Source organism: Rhinatrema bivittatum, chromosome 7 (assembly GCF_901001135.1).
Source record: "Rhinatrema bivittatum chromosome 7, aRhiBiv1.1, whole genome shotgun sequence".
In the NCBI taxonomy this organism is placed as follows: Eukaryota; Metazoa; Chordata; class Amphibia; order Gymnophiona; family Rhinatrematidae; genus Rhinatrema; species Rhinatrema bivittatum.
Genome location: NC_042621.1, coordinates 86,389,197 through 86,412,972, shown reverse-complemented (window position 1 = coordinate 86,412,972; position 23,776 = coordinate 86,389,197). Strand labels below are relative to the sequence as shown.

The 23,776-nt window shown below is 46.9% G+C and overlaps 1 protein-coding gene across 1 annotated transcript; it reads left to right on the top strand.

The window, feature by feature from the left end:
* The first annotated feature begins 22 nt into the window (after positions 1-22).
* Positions 23-23,588, top strand: TRAPPC2L (trafficking protein particle complex 2 like). Its single transcript, XM_029608621.1, has 5 exons — positions 23-168; positions 4,293-4,465; positions 23,008-23,095; positions 23,214-23,293; positions 23,406-23,588. Exons 1-5 carry the CDS (start codon positions 121-123, stop codon positions 23,449-23,451), a joined length of 435 nt encoding a protein of 144 aa, XP_029464481.1. The 5' UTR covers positions 23-120; the 3' UTR covers positions 23,452-23,588.
* Positions 23,589-23,776: the final 188 nt, after the last annotated feature.

Sequence of the window (23,776 nt, the reverse complement as noted above, 5' to 3'; positions counted from 1 at the left end):
GCACCGTCCGTGTCCCCCCCTCATCCCAGGCGAGGGAGCCGCCCGAGGTCCGCAGCCCGCAACCAATCGGCTGCTCCGCGGCTCGTCACGTGCCTCGGGGCGGGCGGGGCGAGGACTGGGATGGGGGTGTCTAAGATGGCCGTGTGCGTTGCTGTCATCGCTAAGGAGGTGAGTTCCTGGTGCTTTCTGTTTACAGTGTTGCGCTTCTTCCCGGGGGGGATTGGGAGGGTTTATTTACTCTGAAGAGGGGTGGACGGAGGTGCAAAATTGAAGGGAGCTCTTTGCCTTAGCTGCACTTTTATTACTGCTTGTATGACGGGGGGGGGGGCTCGGCCGGGCCTCGGTGACGTGCCGAGTGTTTTCTGCCCGACTGCCGGTACAGAATGTGCAGGGGACCTCGTGAGAGCGCGGGCGGGAGGCTCGTGCTGTTTGCGCTTTGCTGAGGTGGAGTCTGCCGAGTTAGCAAGCGCTGTCCGCCGCCACCTGCAAGGCCTGCGGCCAGGAGGCTGCCGAAGCAGCGTTCACCGCCCCGGAGGAGAGGGGCGTTTGGGGGTCCCGGCTTGGGGTCCTTGTTAGTTGGCTCCGGGCCCCGGGATGGTTGCTGGAAGGTGGAATGAAACCTGGGTGGCTGTGAATAAAGACCCTGGGAGCCGTGGGCCAGTTCCCATTAGGAGGAAGCTGCTGGGGGTAGCAAGGAAATTCCGGGTTGTGTAAATACGAGGGAGCTTCCAAGTTTTCCCACCTGGACAATAACCTTTCTCTGATACTAAGGCTCCTTTTATAAAATAAAACCTTTGGAGTCACTATCTAGTTTCACCGCTGACTTCCAGTTCTCTGCTTAGCGAATTAGTTAAAATCAATTTTTCATATGCGTAAGTACTGCTTAGTGAAAGTGGAATCCAGAGCCCCAGAGGTAGTTTTTCTGACACAATTAATTATGAAATCATTATTAGACTGTCACTATCCTGCTGTGAGATGGCATCAGCTCTCAGGCTGCTTGGTCCATTTTCAGCGTACTGTAACGAAGTATGATAAGATTGGTAGTAAACTGAATAGATCTGAGCAGGAATTCACAGATCAGCTTTCCACAGGTTGCTAGAAGGACTCATTTTTAAAATGGGTAACTTTATTCATAGGAAGTCATCTTTCACATCTTATGAAACCCCTCTCATTTCTGTCCAGCTGCAGATAAGGACAGAGGAAAGTGACAATGATTTGCTTATAGAGTCTAACATGTCAATTCTTGAAGTAAAACTTTATAAAAAAGGTGTATAAAAAAGGGATCAGAGCTTCTTAACTATAGGATCTGCTGTGCAGAACTGCGTGATGAATTTGAACTCCCCATTCTGTTTCCCATGACAGTTTGTTTTCTCAGACTGGGATAAAGTCTGATATAATTTCCACTCTAAAACTTGGATATTCAGTACAATAAACAAATTTCTAGTCAAAATACTATCTTAGTAGCTGTATATTATTTTGTGGTTCTAAAATGCTTTGAATTTGCTCAGGCCCTCAGACATCAGAGGGTCAGACCTGAGTCAAGTGTAATAATGGTTTGGTTTGGAGCTAGAACTGCAAGGATTGGTATAGGGTTTTTTTTAATTTAGATTTTTTTTATATTCCGCTTTCTGGCACTTCACAGTGTACATCAAAGCAGATTACATTCAGGTACTGTAGGTATTTCCCTATCCCGACACGGCTTACAATCTAAGGCCTGGATTTATCAAAATGCGGTAAGTATCGCATGTGATAGCAAAAGGGGCGTGGTTTATGCAAATATTCATTTTATCGCAATTTGTGCTAATTACCTATGCGAAGAGCTAAGTTAGTGCAAATTGCGATAACATTATCAGACTTTGCGATAGGAGCCAGACCTGTTGTATTTCCCACATATAACCACTGAGAGCGAGAGAGCGAGACCTAGAAACTCGAGGTGAGGGTTAGGTATCAGTGTAGGGGGTTAGGGGCCCCTTTGACATTCAGTGTTAGATGTACGAACAGAACAGTGGTCTCTTGTGAACATTTGATGACCCTCGGAGTGAGGAAACTCACTCCAAGATGAGATTTGTACAATGTTCTCGCCACCTAGCTTGATGTTACCCAGGTAGAGAGTCCATCAAGCTAGGTTGAGGGAACATTGCCCAAATCTCATCTTTGGGTGAGTTTCCTCACTCCGAGGGTCATCAAATATTCACAAGAGACCACTGTTCTGTTCGTACATCTAACACTGAATGTCAAAGGGGCCCCTAACCCCCTACACTGATACCTAACCCTCACCTCGAGTTACTAGGTGGGCCTACCATAGGGATACAAATACCTATCTAGGGAGATGATATTATGGCCAGTCTCTCTCTCTCGTCCCTGAAGGGCTAGTTGGATGCTCTGGGAGCGTCAATTCATCTAAATAGGCCTTGTGGGAGACATCACGCAAGGTGATACAGCCTAACACAATTCAAAAAGGTGTTGTTAAAATCGGCGTTAAGTCAACCCAGCCCACTTCCCGCCCCTAACTCCTCCTATTTTCCGTATTTGCATCACACCATACGATATGGTGCTATCGCATGCGTTAACGGGGTTTTTCGCATGCAAAAAAGCCTTAGCGCATTTTGATAAATGACCCCCTAAATTTGTACCTGAGGCAACGGAGGGGAACGTGACTTGCACACCATAAGCAAGATTAAAAACAAGCAGCAAAACCTGTGGGTCCATTTTGCTATTGCCCTCGCTGCCGGGATCATCCTTCTCTTGCTGCTGCGGCTGCCCCCCAGGCCACGGGAGTTGGGACCCTGCATTTATTTCATTTTAGCTGCCACCCTGATCTGCATAGTGCCTCAGCAGCAGAATCAAAGAAAGGTAGTGAATGTGGATGGATGATGGGGAGGACTAACAGAGCTGGGGAGCAGGACAGAGAGAGGAAGAGGTGATGAGAGCTGGGAAAAGAGAGAGCAAGTGAGTGGAAGCAGCGGAATGGGGAGGAGGGAGGTTAAAGAGAGGAGGAAGAGGCAGGAGAACATGGATGGGGGAGAGAATGAGGGGGACTGAGGGGCAAGGAGCAAGTTCAGTGGCATGGGGAGGGGCTGAAGGGAGAAGAGGAGGGTGGGGGAGAGATTGCTTACATTGGGAAAACAGCATAAAATATTAAGCTTCCATTTGGTTAAACATGGAGGAAGGAGAGAGTTTCCCTGGACACTTTTTTGCTTTTATTTTGTTTGTGTGCTTTTATGTTCCAGCATTGAAGAGTTTTACATTTTATATTTCCCTATCCTTTTTGTAGAGAGACATTTTCTAATGTTAAATAACTACAATATTTAAAAATTAGCTTGGTCTCTTAAAACTTTTGACATGGGTAACGGTAACCTTTCTCAAAATAAGGGGTTCCCAGAAAAAACTTCTGCATTCGTATAGTCCTGTTGAAAATTACATCTTAGATTGAAGTGAATGTTACTTCTGTCTTTCTCATTAATTCCTGAATAAGGGGTAAAGGTAGCATGTCAAAAACACGCGTCCAACCTCCCCGAACCTAATAGCGCCCGCAACATGCAAATGCATGTTGATGGCCCTATTAGTCATTCCCGTGCAATACAGTAAGCAAAATGTGCAGCCAAGCCGCACATTTTACTTTAAGAAATTAGTGCCTACACAAAGGTAGGTGTAATTTCTGCCGGCGCCAGGGAAGTGCACAGAAAAGCAATAAAAACTGCTTTTCTGTGCACCCTCTGACTTAATATCATGGCGATATTAAGTCTGAGGCCCCCAAAGTTAAAAAAAAAAAAAAAGTTAAAAATTAAAAAAAAAAAATTTGAAATCGGCTCGCAGGTTGAAAACCGGATGCTCAATTTTGCCGGTGTCCGGTTTCCGAGCCTGTGGCTGTCAGCGGGCTTGAGAACCGACACCGGCAAAATTGAGCGTCGGCTGTCAAACCTGCTGACAGCCACCGCTCCTGTCCAAAAAGAGGCGCTAGGGACGCACTAGTGTCCTTAGTGCCTCTTTTTGCCGCGGGCCCTAATTTAAGTAAATTAATTTTGTGAATCGCGTGCACAGGAGAATGGCCTGTGCTCATGCCGGGAGAGCGGTCATTCGCCCGCTCTCCCGCGCCTTTTACTGTATTGGCCCGTAAGAGCAGGCAATTTGGAACAGATGTTAAAAGGCTAGGGTATTGTCAGACTGTACATACCTGTCTCCTGCTAGGGACGGAGATTCTCCAAAGCATCTTCTCCTGTCACTGCAGAAAAACATCAAATCTCTTCTGATTTTGTTTGCATTGTTTCCTAATATCCTCTGCTTCTTTGTAGAATTATCCTCTGTATATTCGAAGCGTTCCTACAGAGAACGAGCTGAAATTCCATTACACCGTTCACACCTCCCTTGATGTTGTGGATGAAAAAATCTCAGCCATGGGAAAAGCGCTGGTGGATCAGAGAGAGCTCTACCTAGGGCTCCTTTATCCCACGGAAGATTATAAAGTGTATCCTTCCTGGAAAAGGCCTTGCCTGGGTACGTCTGCTCCCTGTTTCCTTGGGACTTTAACTCTGCTTTGTTTAAAAAGAAGTACCGGTCAGCAGCTTGTATAAAAGAGGGCATTGCAGTAAAATAGTTCCAAAATTAGCTTTTTAAAAAAGGGAATTGCACAAGAGCTGAAGGGGTGGTCCACAGGGCATGAATCAGGCTCTGCTTCCACCATCTTGATGATTATTCCTGTTTTCCTTTTAGGCTTGTGGCAGCACCAGAGGAAGCAGGACCAGCAGTGGCTCTCCTTGACAGTAGCCTCCCTCCCCACATTCCTTCTGCTTGCATATTAGTTATTACATTTTTAAATGTATGACATCTTGAAGGCAATAACAAAAAGACAAACATTATAAACAATATTAAAAGGGAAAATCAATTTCTAAAGAAAAAGAGAATAAGCATTTCATTAATAAGAGAACTAACCCTAGAAAACCTCTTTAAAGAAATGCTGAGAAACCTCCAATCATCATAAAACAAGCGCTGCATATATTAAGTAGAAGAGGTGGGGGGAGGGAGGTGTGGGTCTTACACGGCTCATATCAGAATTTTTTTTTCTTTTTCAAAACATTATATCATTCCATTATGATTAATTAGACATTTCCATGGGTATTTAACAATAGATTCAGCACCTAGCTGCTCAACATTATGTTGCACATTTAGGAATTGTTTTCTTTTGGCCTGTGAAAAAAAAATCTTTTCTCAGAAAAACATTTTTATGACAAAAAGATCTTAGGATCCAATTTTTGTCAGGTTCAAAAATAAAAGATTCATGTTGCATGGCTTTTCCATCACCTTGTCTTGGCCTACTCCAGATGTAAAATTATATTCAGTACCTTTTTGAATGTTCCACTTAGTAAGGCCTGGTCTTGAATTTGCATTTTTTTCTCTGGGGTAGGAAGTTTCCAGTACCTTTTGGGGCTGTAAGCTTCCGCTACAGTCTGGTGTCTGCTCTCTCTCTCTTCCTGAAAGATAGCCTACAAGATTACAACTGCGGGCCCTCTTTCAAACTCAGAATTTTCTGTCAAGCAGTACGAATTAGCCATGCTTCATGGGTGATGTCATCAGGTAGCAACAGGCAGATCTGTCTCTCAAAGCTTTTAGAGCTTTTAGCTGTAGTGGCCTTGTGCAGTTCTTCCTTCTCGAATCAGCTTCTACAAGTCTGCATGGATGGTGAACAGTCTCTCCTGAAATTTGATTATTTGATTATTAATTGCATAAGCGACCCCAAAATAGCACTTTTCAGTGCTATTCTGGCCCAGAAGAAAGTATCTAGCTTCAAGTACTGCTTGTGTGACCACATTATGTCGGTGACCAGCAGTCACAAGTAAGTTTTGCATCCCTACCAGCAGATGGAGGCAGAGAACCAAAGAGTTTGAGGCACTGGTACATAACCTAGAATTCCACCTAAGTATTTGTTGGAAAAAATAACCAAACTAAAATCTCAATTTTCTGCTTGCCTACCAAGCAGAGAACTAGAAGAGAAACATGAAACAGCTAAATGGACGATTTTCAGCAGGGTCTCTAAACTACAAATCTCGCAGATCGTTTCCAAAATAATACCTGCAAATCACCCACTTGACCCCATGCCAGCTAACTCCTTAAAACAAATGCATAACACTAGCACTCAGTCACATCCTTGATCAGTTAATCTCTCCTGGAAGGCATAGTCTCTGACAGGGTGAAACAAGCAGTGATAAAACCTATTCTAAAAAACAAATCCAACAGTCCTGACAATTGGGATAATTAGCGACCCATATCTAACCTGCCCTTTCTATCTAAAATTCTTGATAGAGCCGTATTATCTCAACTTGACCATCACATTCTGCACCCTAACCAATTTGGGTGTAGAAAAATTCACTTAACCAAGACTCTACTCGTATCCTTAATGGACCCCATATTACGGGGATTTAACAATGACAAATCTTATATCCTGGTACTAATTGACCTAACGACAGCCTTTGACACTGTTAACCACACCCTCTGTGCTATTAGCTGAAGAAAATTGGAATTGATGGCAATGTACTCAAGTGGTTCACCTCCTTTCTGTGAAAAAGGACATTCCAAGTCAAACTGGGCAACCATTTGTCTGACACATTCGCGATTGAGGCAGATTCCCCCAGGGTTCAGCACTATCTGCAACTCTATTCAACATCTATATGCTCCTCCTGTGTAATCTACTATCTGCTCTAGGAATTACCTTCTACCTATATGCCGATAACATTCAGTTCTACATACCTTGCACCAGCTCAGTTGAAAATTCAATACTGACTCTGGCATCACTCATGAAGCTATATAACATTTATTTATTTTTTTATAACTTTTCTATACCGAAGTTCAAATAACAGAGTTAATTATCACTCCGGTTTACATTGCAACCATAAAACAGTGACAAAGTTGACTTACATAGAACAGGGGGAGAGAAAAACTTGGATACAGCTTAAGCATGGGGAGTAACGTGTCAAAACTGGTAAGAACTGATAAAAGTTGGCTTTTTGGGGTAACACGGTATTCCGAGGGAGGGGGTAGGAATGAGGGGTTGGAAGGTGGGGGGGGAGGGTAGCGGAGGGTTACCATAGATTTAATGAAACTAATATTAAATATTAATATTAAATAGCTTAGTCAGCGGAAGAAAAAGTACTTAGGCATCTGAGCTTAGGAAGAGAAGGTCCGTGGAGGATGAGGCAAGGACAAGTGTTCTGGGAAGGCTTGTCTGAATAGTAGCGTCTTAAGTCTCTTCTTGAATGTAATTGGGCATTGTTCCAGCCTAAGGTCCTGTGGGAGCAGGTTCCACTGTTTGGGGCCTGCGGTGGAAAAGGCTCTTTTACTAAAGGAGGTTTTGAATGTAGGTGTTCTAAGAGTCCCTCTTTGCGCTAATCTCAGAGGACTATCCATGAACTATCCAAGCTTAAACTAACTTTAAATTAAAAAAAAAACTGAAATCTAATCTCAGAGGACTATGCATGAACTATCCAAGCTTAAACTAACTTTAAATTAAAAAAAAACTGAAATCATTCTGCTAAGAAGAAATTCACCTACGACTCCTCAGACACGGACCTGGGTAACTTCAATATTACCCCTTCAGACCAAGTGCAGGACATAGGAGTTCAGATTGATGAGAATCTAACAATGGAAAAGCATGTAAATACATTAATCAAATCAAGCTCTGCTAAACTGCTCGTACTTCATAGACTGAAGCCATTGCTAACACATGCAGATTTCCACACAGTCCTGCAAACCCTCATTTTTTTCAAACCTAGATTACTGCAACTCACTTCTACTCGGAGTACCTAACTGTCTTCTAAAAACAACTACAGTTATTACAACTTGGCGCTGCTAGACAGGATTCAGGAAATTCGATCACATCTCGCAGTCTTTGATAACTCTTCATTGGCTACCTGTGCGATCCTGAATCCATTGACATATTTTCACTTAACGTGTTAATCTAACATACAATTTAAAGACAGGCACATATGTTGGCTAAAGTTCTCATGGACACATATGTTGATTAATTTAGCAGGGGTGAGGAGATACGCAGTGAAGAGCTAATATTTGGGGTGAATTGGATACGTTCTACCCTCCACTCTAACACTTGTCTGGCTGAGATAGCGTTACAACCATATAAGCCACAGAGATCATTAAGATCTCAAAACAAAGAACTACTAGCTGTGCCTTCATTACAGAATATGCATCTATCAAAAATAAGAGACCATATATTCTCTATAGCAAGCCCAATACTATGGCATTCTCTACCTGAGATCCTACGACTGTCTCCAAAAACAAATTCAAATGACATCTCAAATCATGGTTATTCCAAAATGCCTGTAACATAACTTAAACCTTTCTGATATTAGTACTCACGCCTAGATGGACACATTTCTTGAAGAACCTACAGGTCTATCCAGTAAAGTGCGGCCGCGTTTACCCCGCTCCTAACCCGCATTCTACTCATTTTCCGGCCGCGTTAGCCCTTCCTGCGATCCCGAATCCCCTTTAACCTACTCCTACCGCGTCCTAAAATCCCCGGGCAACCCCTTCCGCACGCGGCATGTATATTGCATGCAAACGAGCGAATTAGCTATTCCCTAGCATCCCGTAACCCGCGCCCCAACTATCGCTATTTTTCCCTGCCGTTTTGTCGCGCGTTTAACCTGCTAACTTACCGCCTACCCTTAAACCCCTGCGGTAGAGGCAGGGGTAAGGGTAGGCGGCAAGCTTTCCCCAGCCCCCGCTCACCTGCCCCGGCCGCGATCATGGGTGCCGGTCTCCGGGGCAGCCCCAGTCCTCTCCCCTCCTCCCGAAGCAAAAAAAAAAAAAGCGAAAAAAACGTTGCAGCCCCCTCCGATGTCCGGAAGGGGCTGCAAAAAGTAAGTCGCTTCGCCGCTTCGTACTGCCAGCCCCTTCTTCCCTCCTCCCGGAGCAAGGCTGCTTTTCGCGCCCTGCTGCGGGAGGAGGGAAGAAGAGACATTGACAGTGTGAAGCGGCGAAGGACATCGGACCTCTCCTGCCTCCCGCTGCGCGACTTACTTTTTTTTGCAGCCCTCCGGCCATCAGCAGGAACGGATCGTGGCTCCCCTGCCTCCCGGCGAAGATAGACGCCTGCACGGGGGAAAGTGGCCTCTGTGCGGGCAATTGGCCGCTCAAGACGTGACGTCACGACGTTTGGCGTCACGGCATGTGACGTCACGTCTTGAGCGGCCAATTGCACGCACAGGGGCCGCTTTCCCCCGTGCAGGCGTCTATCTTCGCCGGGAGGCAGGGGAGCCACGATCCGTTCCTGCTGATGGCCGGAGGGCTGCAAAAAAAAGTAAGTTGCGCAGCGGGAGGCAGAAGATGAAAATCCCAGTGGCCATGTTGGTGGCATTATAGGACGTGCAAGATCATAAGCTGGAGATTCATCTGAAATGGATGTTCAAGGTCTCTGCTTTGAATCTGTGATCTGTAGTAGCCTCATGCAAAGGGCCTGTTTGTGCTGGTCCAGAAAACTCAAGAGAAGTCTTTACCTCGTTAAGACCTTTCAACGAGGTCTGCGGGGTCCACTCTCTCCATATAATGGTGGGGGACTGTATCGCTTTTCTATGAGGAGTGGACCAGAATTACCTTGGATAAGTGGGTCCTAGAGGTAATAGACGACTACGTGTTAGAATTTTCTCAATCAATCAGGGAGGTGTGCGTGATCTCTCGCTGTGGGTTGAGAGGAAGGCAGCAAGTGATTTGAGCTACTTTGGAGCATCTTCAGGGCCTGGGTGCAATAGTCCCTGTGCCGGCAGTGGAGCAAGGCCGTGAACAGTAGTTGGTTTATTTCGTTGTGCAAAAGAAAGAGGGGTCTTTTTGTCCTATTCTCGATTTGCAGAAGGTGAATGTATCGCTGCGGGTTCCCCATTTCTGTATGGAAACATTGAAGACTGTTATAGTGGCGGTTCATCAAGGAGAATTTGTATTGTCTAGACTTGACGGAGGCATATCTCCACATTCCCATCAGAGCGGAGCATCAACTATTCCTGCGTTTCATGGTCCTGGGACAGAAGTTCCAATTTCGAGTCCTCTATTTGGTCTAGCAACAGCACCGCGCACGTTCACGAATGTGTTGGTAGTGGTAGCAGCAGCTCTCCATAGGGCAGGGTTCTTAGTTTATCCTTACCTGGACAACTGGTTGATTCAAGGAAAATCTGAAGAAGAATGTTTACGTCGATGGTGAGGGTGCTGGATCTGTTGTAGACCTTGGGCTGGGTGGTCAGGGGCAAAGAGCCACTTATGCCCCACCCAAACGCTGGAGTATCTGGTGGCAAGATTCAGTACCAGTGTTGATATTGAATCCGACAGGATTCAGAAGTTACAAGCTCAGGTGTGATGATTACTGAAGATGTCTGTCCCCAGGGCTTGGAATTATCTACAGGTGCTGGGGGCGATGGCATCTACCTTGAATTTGGTGCATTTGCTTACATGCGTCTGCTAAAGGTGATGCTGCTCTTGCCGTGGAATCCGTTGTCAGAGGAGTTTCGTCAATGGTTGCTGCTACGGGGGCTTCCAGGCCTAGTCTCCCGTGGTGGCAGTGTTGGCTCATTTTGGAAAAAGAGGTGGATCTGGAGGTTCCAAACTGGGTGGTGGTGACTATGGATGCCAGCCTCAAGGATTGGGGAGCAGTTTGCCGGAGGTGGTCAGCGCAAGGTCTGTGGTTACCAGTGGAAGCGGCATGGTCGATTGGAGATGAGGATGGTGTGCAGAGCATTGGTGGAGTTCCTCCCACTGATCCATGGTCAGATAATCAGAGTGTTTTCAGACAATGCCACTACAGTGGCATATATCAATCGGCGGGGGAAAACAAAGAGTCGCGCAATGGCCGTTGTCTGGGTGGAGCTACATTTGAAAGGAATAGCCACTTCTCGTGTCAGGAGTGACAATATGCAGGCAAACTATCTCAGTCGACAACAGTTGGACCTGGGAAAATGGAAGCTGTCGATAGAAGCCTTCGATCTTATCTGGTCCCATTGGAGCAGTCCAGGTCTGGATCTGATGGCATCCAGAAGCAATGCCAAGGTGTCAATTTCCTTCAGTCGCATGTGGGAGGTCTGAGCCGAGGGCATAGATGCTCTGGTTCTTCTGTATGTTTTCCCTCCATGGCCTCTAATAGGCCGGGTGTTACGACGCATCAAAAAGCATCTGGGTTGAGTGGTGCTGGTCACGCCGGTGTGGCTGCGTCGTCTGTGGTTTGCAAATCTGGTTCAGCTTGCGGTGGACGGGGCCCCTAAGGCTGGTACATCCACAGGGACTATTAAGACAAGCTCATATTTTCTCACTTTGGACGGATTACTTCTGTCTCGCGACTTGGCTTTTGAGAGGAGACATTTGCAATTGAAAGATTTCCACATTGCTTCAGGCTAGGAGGCTGGCCACATCTATGGTGTATGTTCGGGTGTGGAGTTTTCGACAACTGATGCTTGGAGAAAGGCATTGACCCTTTGCAGTTGGTTATTCCATAGATGTTGGCTTTTCTGCACCACAGCCTTACAATTCACTATGGGTTTAAGTGGCAGCATTGAGTTGTCTCAGAGGCAAGCTTTGAGAAAGATTGTTTGCCTTGCATCCAGATGTGAGTTCCTCAAGGAGGTTAAGCATCTGTGTCTGCCGATGTGTAGGTTGTGTCCGGTGTAGAGTTTGAACTTAGTATTGCGGGTGCTTTGTGGTCCTCCATTTGAGCCATTGCGTTCAGTCATAGTGGCAGTTTACAAGGGAGAGTTCCTGGTATTACTAGCCCTCTCAGAGGTGTGCCTACATATTCCAATCAGGCAGGAGCACCAGAAGTTCCTGCGGTTTAGGATTCTAGGAGACCATTTTCACTTTTGTGCCCTTCCTTTCAGTTTGGCAACAGTGCCATGTACGTTCACCAAAGTGATGGTGGTGGTGGCAGTAGCCTTTCGGAAGGAAGGAGGGCTGGTATATCCATATCTGGATGATTAGCTCATTCTGGCAGAGTCGGCAGACTGCTTGTACAGCAGGTCCTAGAGAGGTTGAGGACTCTGGGCTGGGTGGTGAACCTAGCAAAGAACCATCTTATGCCATCCCAATCCTTGGAGTACCTGGGGCTCAATTCAACACCCAGATTAGCAAGGTGTTTCTCACGGAGGACAGGATGGTGAAGCTGCAGAGTCAGGTTCGCTGCCTGTTGCGACTCAAGGTGCCCAGAGTTTGGAATTCTTTGCAGGTCTGGGGGTCTATGGCATCGATGCTAGATTTAGTTCCCTGGGCATTTGTACATATGTGGCCCCTTCAAAGAGCGCTTCCCTCCTTTTAGATTCAGTTATCAGAAGAGTTGCAAATTCCTCTTCCCCTTTGGGGGGAGGTAGGTGCTTAGGTCAATCTGGAACAGGGGATGGAGTTGGAAATCCTGGATTGGGTGAGAGAGACCACCGATGCTAGCCTCTCTGTTTGGGGAGTGGTGTGTCAGGGTCAGACCGCATAGGGTCAATGGTTAAAGGAGGAGGCATCATGTTCTATCAGATGGTTAAAGACGATCAGTATGCTTAGCCTTGTTTTCCTTTCTGCCACAATTACCAGGTCTGGCAGTGTGAGAGCTCTATTGGACAATGCAACAACGGTGGCTTATATCAACCAAAAGGGAGATACCAGATTCAGATGGTTTCTCAGAAGGCCCAGTTGTTGGTTCACTGGAGCAGCACCTGGTAGTTCTGGCAGTGTCTCACATAGTCAGGGTGGACAACGTGCAGGCGGAATTTTCTCAGCAGGCAAAAGTTCGACCCTGGAGAATGGGAGCTGTCAGCGGAAGCAATGCTTCTCATTTGGGCCAGGTGGGAAAAGCTTTGCATGCACTTGATGGTGTGGAGCTGAAATGCCAAAGTGGCATGCTTTTATAGTAGCAGGTGAGAAAATGGAGCAAAAGGAATTGATGCTCTGATGCTACCGTGGCTACCAGTGCTTCTTTGTCTTTCCCCCATGGCCATTGCTGGGCAAGGTTCTATGGTGCATAGAGAGTTACCCGAGTGAAGTGATGCTCATGGCTCCGGAATGGCCATGTTGGCCGACGTTCACGGACCTAGTAAACTTGGTGGTGACTAGTCCATTAAGGTTCAGTCACCTTCTGAAACAGTTGTGCTAGGGTCCCATATTTGCAGATCAGGCATGTTGCTTCTGTCTCTCAGCTTCGTTTTTGAGAGGAACCATGTTAGATAGAAGGGTTACTCCAAAGATGTCATGGCCACCTTATTGCAGGCCAGATGGCTTTCCAGGTCCTTGGCTTATGTTAGGGTGTGAAGGCTTTTTGAGGCTTGGTGTGTTGAACAGGGCATGTAGCCTACTTGGGCTTCACTTTCCCATATCTTAACCTTTTATAGGGGTCTAGCCTGTAATTTCCTTCGGGTACAGGTGGTGTCTTTGGAGAAAGGTGCAGGGAGTGTCCCTATCCTCTCATCTGGCTGTGATTCATTTTCTTCGAGGGGCAAAACACTTGCAGCCCCCAATATTGAAGGTGTGTCCCTCATGGAATCTTAATTTGGTGATGAAGGTGTGTGAGGCTCCATTCAAGTCATTACCGAGGATGATTCTAAAGGATTTAACCCTGAAAGTGTTTTGTTTTTTTTTTTGCTGGTGATTTGTTCGGCCGGAAGAATTTCAGAACTTCAAGTATTGTCTTGTAGAGATCCCTTTCTTCAGTTTATGAAGAATGGGGTGTCCTTGTGAATGGTGCCCTCATTTCTGCTGAAGGTTATTTCAGTCTTTCATCTTTAGTCAAACAGTGGATCTTCCTGCCTTTCTGATTTTGGATTCGTCTGTGCCGTACGCAAAGGAATTTTGTGCTGGACATGTGGCGGGGTTGTTAAGGTAATCTCTAGGTGACTAATACTTTCTGGAGATTGGATCATATTTTTGTGCTTTGGAATGGGCCAAGAAAGTGGTGTAGGGCATCCAAGGCTTCTATTGCGAGATGGCTGAAGGATATGATTAGTTTGTATATTTGTAAAGGCTGTCCAGTGTTGAAGGGATCTAAGGACTCACTCGACTTGGGCACAGGCAACCTCATGGGCGGCGTGTTAGCTGGTATCTTCATAATAATATATCGAGTGGCTACTTGGAAGTCGTTACACACTTTCTCCAAACATTACTAATTGGATGACTGGGATCTGGACTCTGAGGGGTTTGGAGAAGGTGTATTGCGGGCGGGGCTATCACATTCCCGCCCAGTACAGGAGAGCTTGGCCACATCCCAGGAGTCTGGACTGATCTGTGGTATGAACAAGAAAGGCAAATGTGATTCTTATCTGCTGATCTTTGTTCCTGGAATACCACAGATCAGTCCAGAACCCTGCCTGTTTAGTAAAGTCTGCTCGTCATGGCAGTTTGGTTACATGATCTGTTTAATGTTGTTGGAACAAGTTTTCCATAGAGGCTTCGCCTCCCTTCTGCTCATTGAGGTGTGTTGAGGGGCTCAGTTATTGTTATAGTTATTCTCATCTTGGCTTGGGTATAGGTCATACTGAGGGACTGCAGGTGGCACTCTTGGTTAAGCAGCAGTGTCAGTAAGGCTTTTCTTCTCTTTCTCCATCTGTTGGCAGGGAGGCAAAACCCAGGAGTCTGTACTGATCTGTGGTATTCCAAGAACAAAAATTAGCAGGTAAGAACCAATTTTCCTATAACTGCCCAAATAATTTCAAGGTAAGGCTGAGGAGTTTCCAACACACTGAACTTCCACTTCCTCTCTCAGTGACAGCTGAATTAACTCCCGTCTTTGGAATCCCCTGAATGTGTAATCTTCTCCTCTTCTGGAGAAGTTGTCTTCAGTCTCCCCAGAAGATCTTTGCTCAGATCAATCCCAAGTCCAGCCCAGATGCATAATGGGAACTCCCCGCTGCACTTGATTCTGTTTCAATTTAAACCCAGTGTCCCCCAACACAGAAACTTTGGGCAGTGAAATAGATGCTAGTGCTGATTTCAGGAGGCCCCTGGAAGCAGGCAGCAGTGGGGAGATAATGTTTGGACTAAGTAACGGTGCCCCTCCCCCAGTCCTCCTGACATCAAAATTTCAAATCATTCCATTGGGCCTGTCATAGCCAGAGGGATCAGATCTTCAGGAGGATAATTCTTCAGCTTACCCTTCCTTTTGCTCATAAATAAGAAATAAACGTAACCAGCAGAGAGCATCCAGCAAAAGAGCAAATGCCTATGGAGAATCAGAGCAAGCTGTGTGACCCGCTTGATTCCACCCTGTGGTTGCTTTTAATGAAGTTCATGTCCGGCAGGCTAACATTATTGGTATCCTTTCTTTAATACTGTGAGGCAGTAACCTATACTGCTGATTAATGCAGCCTCTTGTAAGCTGTTCTGTTGCCAGATTTTCACAGTGTATCTTCAGGGTCCATAGATATTCCTTCACAGTCTTTCAAAGCAGAGAAACATAGCAGATATTCTTCTACCATGGCAGAATCACTTAGTACATCCCTCTCTTGTACAGTGCTGCATCAGGAAAAAAAGAATTAGAATTCTAATAATTATTCCAGTGTTCTTTAATAAACTGAGTTATGTAAGAAATCCTCTTCCTCTCGTTGTGCCCTGGAATGTGTAAGTTGTCGTTGGAATGGCTGTGCTGAGGGCAGATTTGCTTGACAGTTGTCCCCCGTACAGCAGATGAATGTGCAGAGATTTTCAGCCATTTTAAAAGAGGCATTCCCATGGGTGTAAACAGCACTTGTGTTCTGCCCTAGAAGTAGCAGGTACAGGTGTACGCAGCTGCCTTAGAGGCAAGCACCTTGTAGGCCGTTTTCTAAGGTAGTTCCCTTTGATATTAGCTACAAGGTCTGCCTCAGATGAAAATGTGTGTGCACCTTTGTAACGATGCAGGCTGTTGGAAGTTGCCCACTTATCTTCCTGGTCCGTGTGGAGATTAAGGAAAGTTGAAGCTTTGTGTTTAAAAAGGTGGGCTCAGTGGGCAGCTGCTTGCCTATACCATCATGGTGTGATTACAGTATTTTTTAAATCATATTTGTGATCAGAACCTGAAAAACTTTTCCATGTCCTCGGCCGGGTTTTCACAATTTCTGATGCCGACATAATTTGTTCTGTACCAATAGACTTGTAAATAGCTAAAACTACATTTAGTGTAGTGTTAAGGCCAGCTGATCCTAAAGGGAAGAATTTAGGTTTGCATAGGATATTTCATGCAGAACTGTTATCTTCCTATGTATTAAAAAGTTTAGCCATCGCTAGAATGGGCAGAAAGCAGCATTTATCGATAAACACACATTGGATGGATGGAGGCCAGCGAGAGAGAAAGTGACTTGTCCAAGAACATAGAGTTGGAGGGTGGGGGTGTGTTTGGTTTTATGAATCATCAGCCACCAGATTATTTTGCTCCTAATATGATGTGCCACCATGCATTAAATGCAGGCAGTCCTGGGGAGCTGCCTATCTTCCTGGATAGCACACCAGTATGAAGAAAAAAGCTGCATCAGCTGCTAAGCCTTAAACAAAGGGACCCTCCCCTCACTGCCCCGTATTCCCCTCTTATGGAAGTAAGAGACAAACCTGTAAAACCATTTGGTCCAGAACATGGATACAAGCATTCTTCCACCTGTATTTCACTATAAAATCCTGTGGTGTCTGTAAGTTCTGGCTGTATCCTGCAGTTTCTTGTTTTTAATGCTTTTTACCAGCATTGGCTGATGTATATAAGCACTTACTCGAGCACATTGTTTCAAGGTGTTAGGTGACTGATTCATACTGTGCAATTATTTGGGGCTTCATGCATGGGGTTTCGCATCTCAGTGCTCTTAACTACAGATATCCACTGCTTGCCTTAAAAAGAGAGATACACAGGGAGAATAAAGCCTGTTGTTATCTGTGCATTTTGTAGCATTTTTTATCCAAAGCACAGTACAGAGTTTTAATATAGGATACATATAACAAACATGTAAAGCTTTTATGAGCCTTGTTAGGGAGAATTTCAGCACATTTCAGATCATATAGCCATTGCTTCAGAGATTGTTTGTACTCTTCCAAAATGTGCTCTAGGTTCTTACTGTCCTCAGAGCAGGAACAGTCTTGGTTTCAGGCTTTCTCCTAGGACAAGCAGGATGGTAGTCACACATGGGTGACATCATCGGATGGAGCCTGGCACAGAAAACCTATGTCAGAAGTTTCTGGAACTTTGACTATGCATACTGAGCATGCCCAGCATGCCCTATTCCATGCGTCTACGCAGGGTCCCTCTTCATTTTCTCTTTTTCCATGGAGCCTTCGCCTTACGGTACAGTGAGCTCATGGCTTTTCTTTAGAAATTGTCTCTGCAAACTCTTTCACCGCGTCATTTTGGGTTTTCTCTCAATTTTATCAAATACGGGTCCCTCTTGGTTTCCTTAGTCTCCCCAGTCAGGGTTTAAGGCGGTTTGGCAAGTTTATTTTTGCTTCTGCTCCCTCTGCGACAGCGGTGCCTCAGTGCCTGCTGGCGTCAACTGCCTGCCATCACTATCCCTTGGTTTTTTTTTTCTCTTTTCATTTGTCATGGCCCTTGTCTGTTTTTGTCGATGCCTCCAATGTCCGAGGACCATGTCCATCACAGACCCCCACGATGTGTGACCTCTGCCTGGGGGCATCGCACAACATCCGGGGTTGCCGCACGTGTGTCCAGATGACCCCTATGGGACGTTACGCTCAACTCGATAAGATAGAAAAACTCTTCAGATCAAGGAAGTCTGAGGCATTGGCGAAATCTGCACTGATGGACGCCGAGCCATCGACATTGGTGGGGCCGTCGATTCCATTGATACTGTCGGTGGACAGGGATGCAGGGACCTTCCCCTGTCTGTTTCTTCCAGGTAAGGACATTGGGTTCATAGTTATCGACCTCAGCACTGGGGAAAGACCAGGCCAAGCACTGAGGGAAACTGAGGTAGCATTGGCACCGGTCACCTTCGATGCATGGTGCTGGGCTCGGGAAGGCACCGGCTCATGCCGTGATGCCCCTGAAGCAACACTGCAGTGAGGTGTGCCCATCCTTCATCAATGCTGGGGGTCCACGATGGTCTTCACTGGTCGTGGTGCCAGTCGCCAATCCACCTCGGGGATCCAAGGAAGATTTGGCCACCCCTCCTACCTCCCAGTTGGTTTTGGTACCAGCAACTTCCAAGGAGGAACTGGAACGCAAGGTCCAGCTGGCAGTGGAGAAGGCGCTGTAGGGTATTGAACCGGCGGCCCTGCTGGAGTCGCTGCTGGAACGGCTCAACGTGCTTATCGGTGTGTTACCGACCCACTTGACGGTAGTTCCCAGTAGGTCATTGATGCTTGGCGGGGCACCAATGCTTCCAGTGCAACGGTGCTCGTTTGCTGGTTCCTCTGAGGAGGAAGCTCCATCGAGGCTGGTGGGGACCACAGAGGCCTGCAGCCCCCCATCCAGCTTTGCTAGGGCTGGTACCAGTGCCACCGATGCCCTTGCCTCTGGAAGAAGGCCGAGTACCCAGGGCCCCATCCCCTGTGGATTACAGTGAGGATGAGGCCCCTTATGACCCCTGTGGGGATGACACTGTAGAGTCCTCCGAGGACTCGGAAGGTCTCCCTTCAGAACCACCTTCTCCAGATAAATGAAGGAGGTCCCCTCTGGAGGACTTGACCTTCGCAGATTTTGTCCGGACGATGGCTGAGGCCATCCCTTTTTAGTTAATGACCGAGGAGGATGCTAGGCACAAGATGCTGGAAATCCTCCAGTTTGTGGAGGCTCCTAAAGAGATTGTGGTGGTCCCACTGCACAAGATCTTTAAGGAGGCACTGCTGAGGATCTAGGAACACCCCAGTACCTCCTGTCATCAAGAAGGGGGATGGGGTTTACCTTGTCCAACAGGCTACCGGATTTGAGAAGTGTCATCTATCACATCAATAGGTAGCAGTCAAATCCGCTGTCAAGAAGGCCAAACACTCTTGGACACATGCCTCAGCGACCCTGGGCAAGGATCATAGCTCGATGGATGCTTTTGGAGAAAAGTGTTCCAAGGGACCATGCTCATTGCTCGCATTGGCTCTTACCAGCTCTACATGAGCCAATTCTCAATACAACCACTGGAAGCAGGTGCAAAGGTAGTTGAGTGACTGCTTCAATAGAAGCAAGACCCTCTCTTATTGCTGGTGCATCAGGGTCTGGAGTGTGGAAAACATGAGGTTCGTTCAACCTATGATGTTTTCAAGATGGCATAAAGAATGGCATGGCTGCAGGCCTCAGATCTCCAACCGGAGGTACAGGAAAGGCTTGCTGACTTGCCATACACAGGAAAGAATCTCTTTGGAGATAAGGTGAGGGATGCGGTGGCCCATTTGCAGGATCACCATGAGACCCTCCAGCAGTTCTCTGCCAGCACTTCAGGCCCACACTTCTCAATCAGGAAGTCTGCGAGGCAGGGTCAGAGGAAGTCTTTCTACTGCCAGAGGGAGGTACTGTCCTCCAGCCCCTTGCTCCCGTTCGCACAGGCTGAGCTCCCGTGGCCGTCCTAGGCAACAGAGAACTCCCAAGCCCCAGCTGGCTACCCAGCCAAATCCTGGGATGGGATTTTGACTGGATCATAGGGAGCATGATCCAGCTACCTGTACCCAAGACACTAGATCCCCTGTCAGTGGCAGGCAATGGTTCTTTGAGGATCGCTGGCCCAGTATAACCTCGGACCATTGGGTTCTGTCCATCATCTGTTAAGGGTACCAATTAAACCTATTGGGTGTCCCGCCAAATTGTCCGTGCCAATTTTGGGGGCCAATAGCACATCAGGCGGTACTGTTACGGGAATTCTCTACCTCTTAACAGCTAGAGCTGTCAAATCTGTCCCACCAAGGCAAAGAGGGCAGGGATTCTACTCCCGGTACTTCCTGATTCCAAAGAGAACAGGGGGACTCCATTCCATCCTAGACCTGAGCGCCTTGAATAAGTTTCTTAAAAAGGAAAAGTACACGATGGTTTCCCTAGGCACCCCAATTCCCTTCCTGCAAAAAGGAGACTAGCTATGCTTCCTTGATTTAAAGGATACAAACATTCACAGCAAGATCTTACCAGGTCACAGGAAGTATCTCAGATATGTGGTAGGAAAACAGCACTTCCAATACAGAGTGTTGCCATTCGGGCTAGCATCAACCCCACATGTCTTTATAACATGTCTGACCATGGTGGGGGCGCACCTCTGCAGACTGGGAGTGCATATTTTCTCTTACTTGGACAATTGGCTGGTCAAGAGCACCTCTCAGACAGGGCTGATCAGTCTTTGCGCTTGACCATCTGGGTGTTGGCGCCACTAGGGTTCTTCATCAACTACCCAAAGTCTCATCTCAGCCAGTCACCTCGATTGGACTTCATAGGAGCCCTGCTAGACACAGCTCAGGCAAAAGCCTTCCAGCCGCGATCCAGGATGGTCACCTTGGCATCCAAAGCGGTGATGATTCAACAGAGCCAGCAGGTTTCAGCTCGGCACATGTTGAGGCTGTTGGGCCACTTGGCACACTTACACATGTGCAGAGCCTAATGGACCCTGAGGTCGCAGTGGCACCAGGCCACGCAGAGTCTCCCGGTTTGTATCCAAGTCACTCTCTCTGTGGGACTCTTTGACCTGGTGGTGGGTTCTCTCAAATTTGGAACAGGGAATATCTTTCCAAAATCCCCCTACCCAAATTGTCCTAACCACGGATGCATCCACCTTGGGGTGGGGAGCTCATGTAGAGGAGCTCCGCACCCATAGCCTATGGGTCCGCCCAGGAATCACGGTGTCAGATCAACTTCCTGGAGCTCCTGATGTTCAGGTACATGCTATGGGATTTTAGAGATTTGATGTCCAACAAAATTGTCCTGGTACAGACAGACAACCAACAAAATTGTCCTGGTACAAACAGACAACCAAGTTGCAATGTGGTATGTCAACAAGCAGGGCACAGAACCTTACCTCCTGTGTCAGGAATCAGTCCAGATCTGGTCCTGGGGCCTGCCCCATGGGATGGTACTCAAGGCCATGTATCTGGCCAGAACGGAGAATGTGATAGTGGACAGACTGAGTCATGCCTTCAGACTCCATGAGTGGTCTCTGGACCAGGGGGTAGCAAACCGGATCTTCCGCCTTTGAGGAAACCCAGACATGGACTTATTTGCGTCCCCCTGCAACAGGAAGGTGACTCAGTTCTGCTCCCTGAACAGGTCGGACAGCAAATCAGCCTCAGATGCCTTTGCCTGACATTGGAGCAGGGATCTTCTGTTTGCGTATCCTCCAGTTCCTCTAGTCACAAAGACTCTTGAAGCTTCGTGAGGACCGAGGGACTAAGATCCTCCTAGCCCCTCACTGGCTGAGCAGATCTGGTTTTCACTTCTATGGGAGTTGTCCATCTGGAAACCGATCAGTCTGGGGACTTCCCCAAATTGCATCACACAAGATCAGGGCAGGCTGTGGCATCCCAACCTTCAAGCCTGTCGCTCACAGCCTGGATGTTGAGAGGTTAATTCTGCAGCCGCTCGATCTTTCTGAGGATGTGCATTGCGTCCTGGTGGCTTCCAGAAAGCCTTCCACTGGAAAGTCCTATGGGCTGAAATGGAGGAGATTTTCTGTGTGGTGAGAGCAAAAGGCCCTAGATCCGTTCTGCCCCATGCAAAAACTGCTTGACTACTTTCTACACCTGTCAGAGGCTGGCTTGAAGACCAACTCCATTAGAGTTCATTTCTGTGCAATTGTTGTACGCTTCATGCTGGGCCTCACACTGTGTTTTGGGACCTAAACATGGTGTTAGCTCAACTGATAAACTCCTTTTGAGCCGCTGCGCTCCTGTGACCTGGAAGGTCATATTTTTGGTGACAGCTACTTCAGCGCGCAGGGTCAGCAAGCTCCAGGCCTTAGTGACTTATTCACTTTATACCAAATTTTATTATGATAGGGTGGTCTTGCGTACACACCCCAAGTTCCTGCGTAAGGTGGTGATGGATTTCCATCTTAACCAGTCAATCGTCCTGCCAGCATTCTTTCCCAGCTCCCATTTGCTCCAAGGTGAAGGAACACTGCACAGTTTGGATTGCAAGAGAGCCTTACTCATCTATCTGGAGCGGACAGAAGCCGATAGACAGTCCACCCAACTTTTTATTTCTTTTGACAGGAATAGGTTGGGCATTGCCATTGCCAAACAGACACTATCCAATTGGCTAGCAGATTACATCTCCTGTTATGCCCAGGCAGGACTGCAGCTTTGGAGGTCAGGTCAAGGCTTATTCTGTCAGAGCCATTGCAACTTCGGTGGCCCACTTGCAAGCTGTTCCCATGGAGGAGATCTACAAGGCTGCAACATGGAGTTCTCTCCACACATTGGCATCTCACTATTGCCTGGATAGGGATGGCCAGCATGACAGTAGGTTTGGCCTGTCTGTCCTTCAGAATCTCTTTGAAGCATAGAACCCAAGTCTCCCTGCCTAGGACCCATTGTTTGGGTTCAGGCTGTCTCCCTCTCTGTTACCAACAACACTATGTTTGTTGTATCCGTTGGCACCTGGTTGGTGCTTTTGGTTCCCTTTTGTGTTGGGGAGCAGCCTGTAGCTAGGGATTCACCCTTGTGTGAGTTGCTTACCTGTAACTGGTGTTCTCCTCACAAAACCCTCCCACCACCCTGTGGAGTTGGGTTTCTCCTGGTTTTTTTTATTTTAATTCTTATCGTAATTCTATGTTACGAGACTGAAGAGTGACCCCATGTGGAGCGTGGAATAGGGAATGCTGGGCATGCTCAGTATACACAGTCAAAATTCTAGAAACTTTGACATAAGTTTTCTGTGCTGGGCTCCATCTGATGTCATCCATGTGTGAGGACTAACATCCTGCTGTCCCAGGAGAACACCTGCTTCAGGTAAGCAACTCTCCTTTATATGAAAGACAGGTCTCTGATTCTCCCTTTTCTGTGTCATAGTATTTAAGTGAAGATTGTTTCCTTGGTGGGGAATTCAGACATCAGTGAATGAGAACTGTGGTCTTTGTATATTCAAAGCATGTTCCTTCACAGCCTGCACAGATACGGCTATGTAACAAACTCCAAGGTGAAATTTGTTATGGTGGTAGATTCTTCAAACACAGCACTTCGAGACAACGAAATCCGAAGTGTAAGTACCAACTGCTGGATATGGGCCTTCCAGCTCATTAGAAACTAAAGAGTGCTCTGGCCAAGTAGTTATCCGTGTATTAAAAAGGAGATGTTTTCTATTTATTCTGCCATTTTAGATGTTCCGGAAGCTGCATAATTCCTACACAGATGTGATGTGTAACCCCTTCTATAACCCTGGGGACCCTATCCAGTCCAGGTGAGTAGATGCCAGAGATGGGATGCTGGGCTCAATGGACCTTGGTCTGAGCCAGCATGGCACATCTTCTGTTCTTATCCTGCTGTTCTCTTCACCCTTATCTCTCTTGCAGAGCCTTTGATAATATGGTGACATCGATGATGCTGCAAGTATGCTGAGGCAGAAGCTCCAATAGCTGAGAACATTCTCCCATTGTATATAATTTTGTATAATGATGAAAAGGCTTATTTGAATGTGTACATACCAGCGTTCTGCGTGGACTCTTTTTGGCTGTAAAATAAACTGAATTTCTCTATATGGATGGTTGGTTGTTACTGTTCTTGACACATGGGGTAATACTTTCCATTCTGCAATTGGCTGATGGTAACAATTCCCCCCCCCCCTTGTTTTCTAAAATCATAGTTAGTCCTCTTACTAAATACATACGTACACAGGTGAAACGGCCATAGAGCACAGAGCTTCAGCGATGAGGAGGGAGGGGGC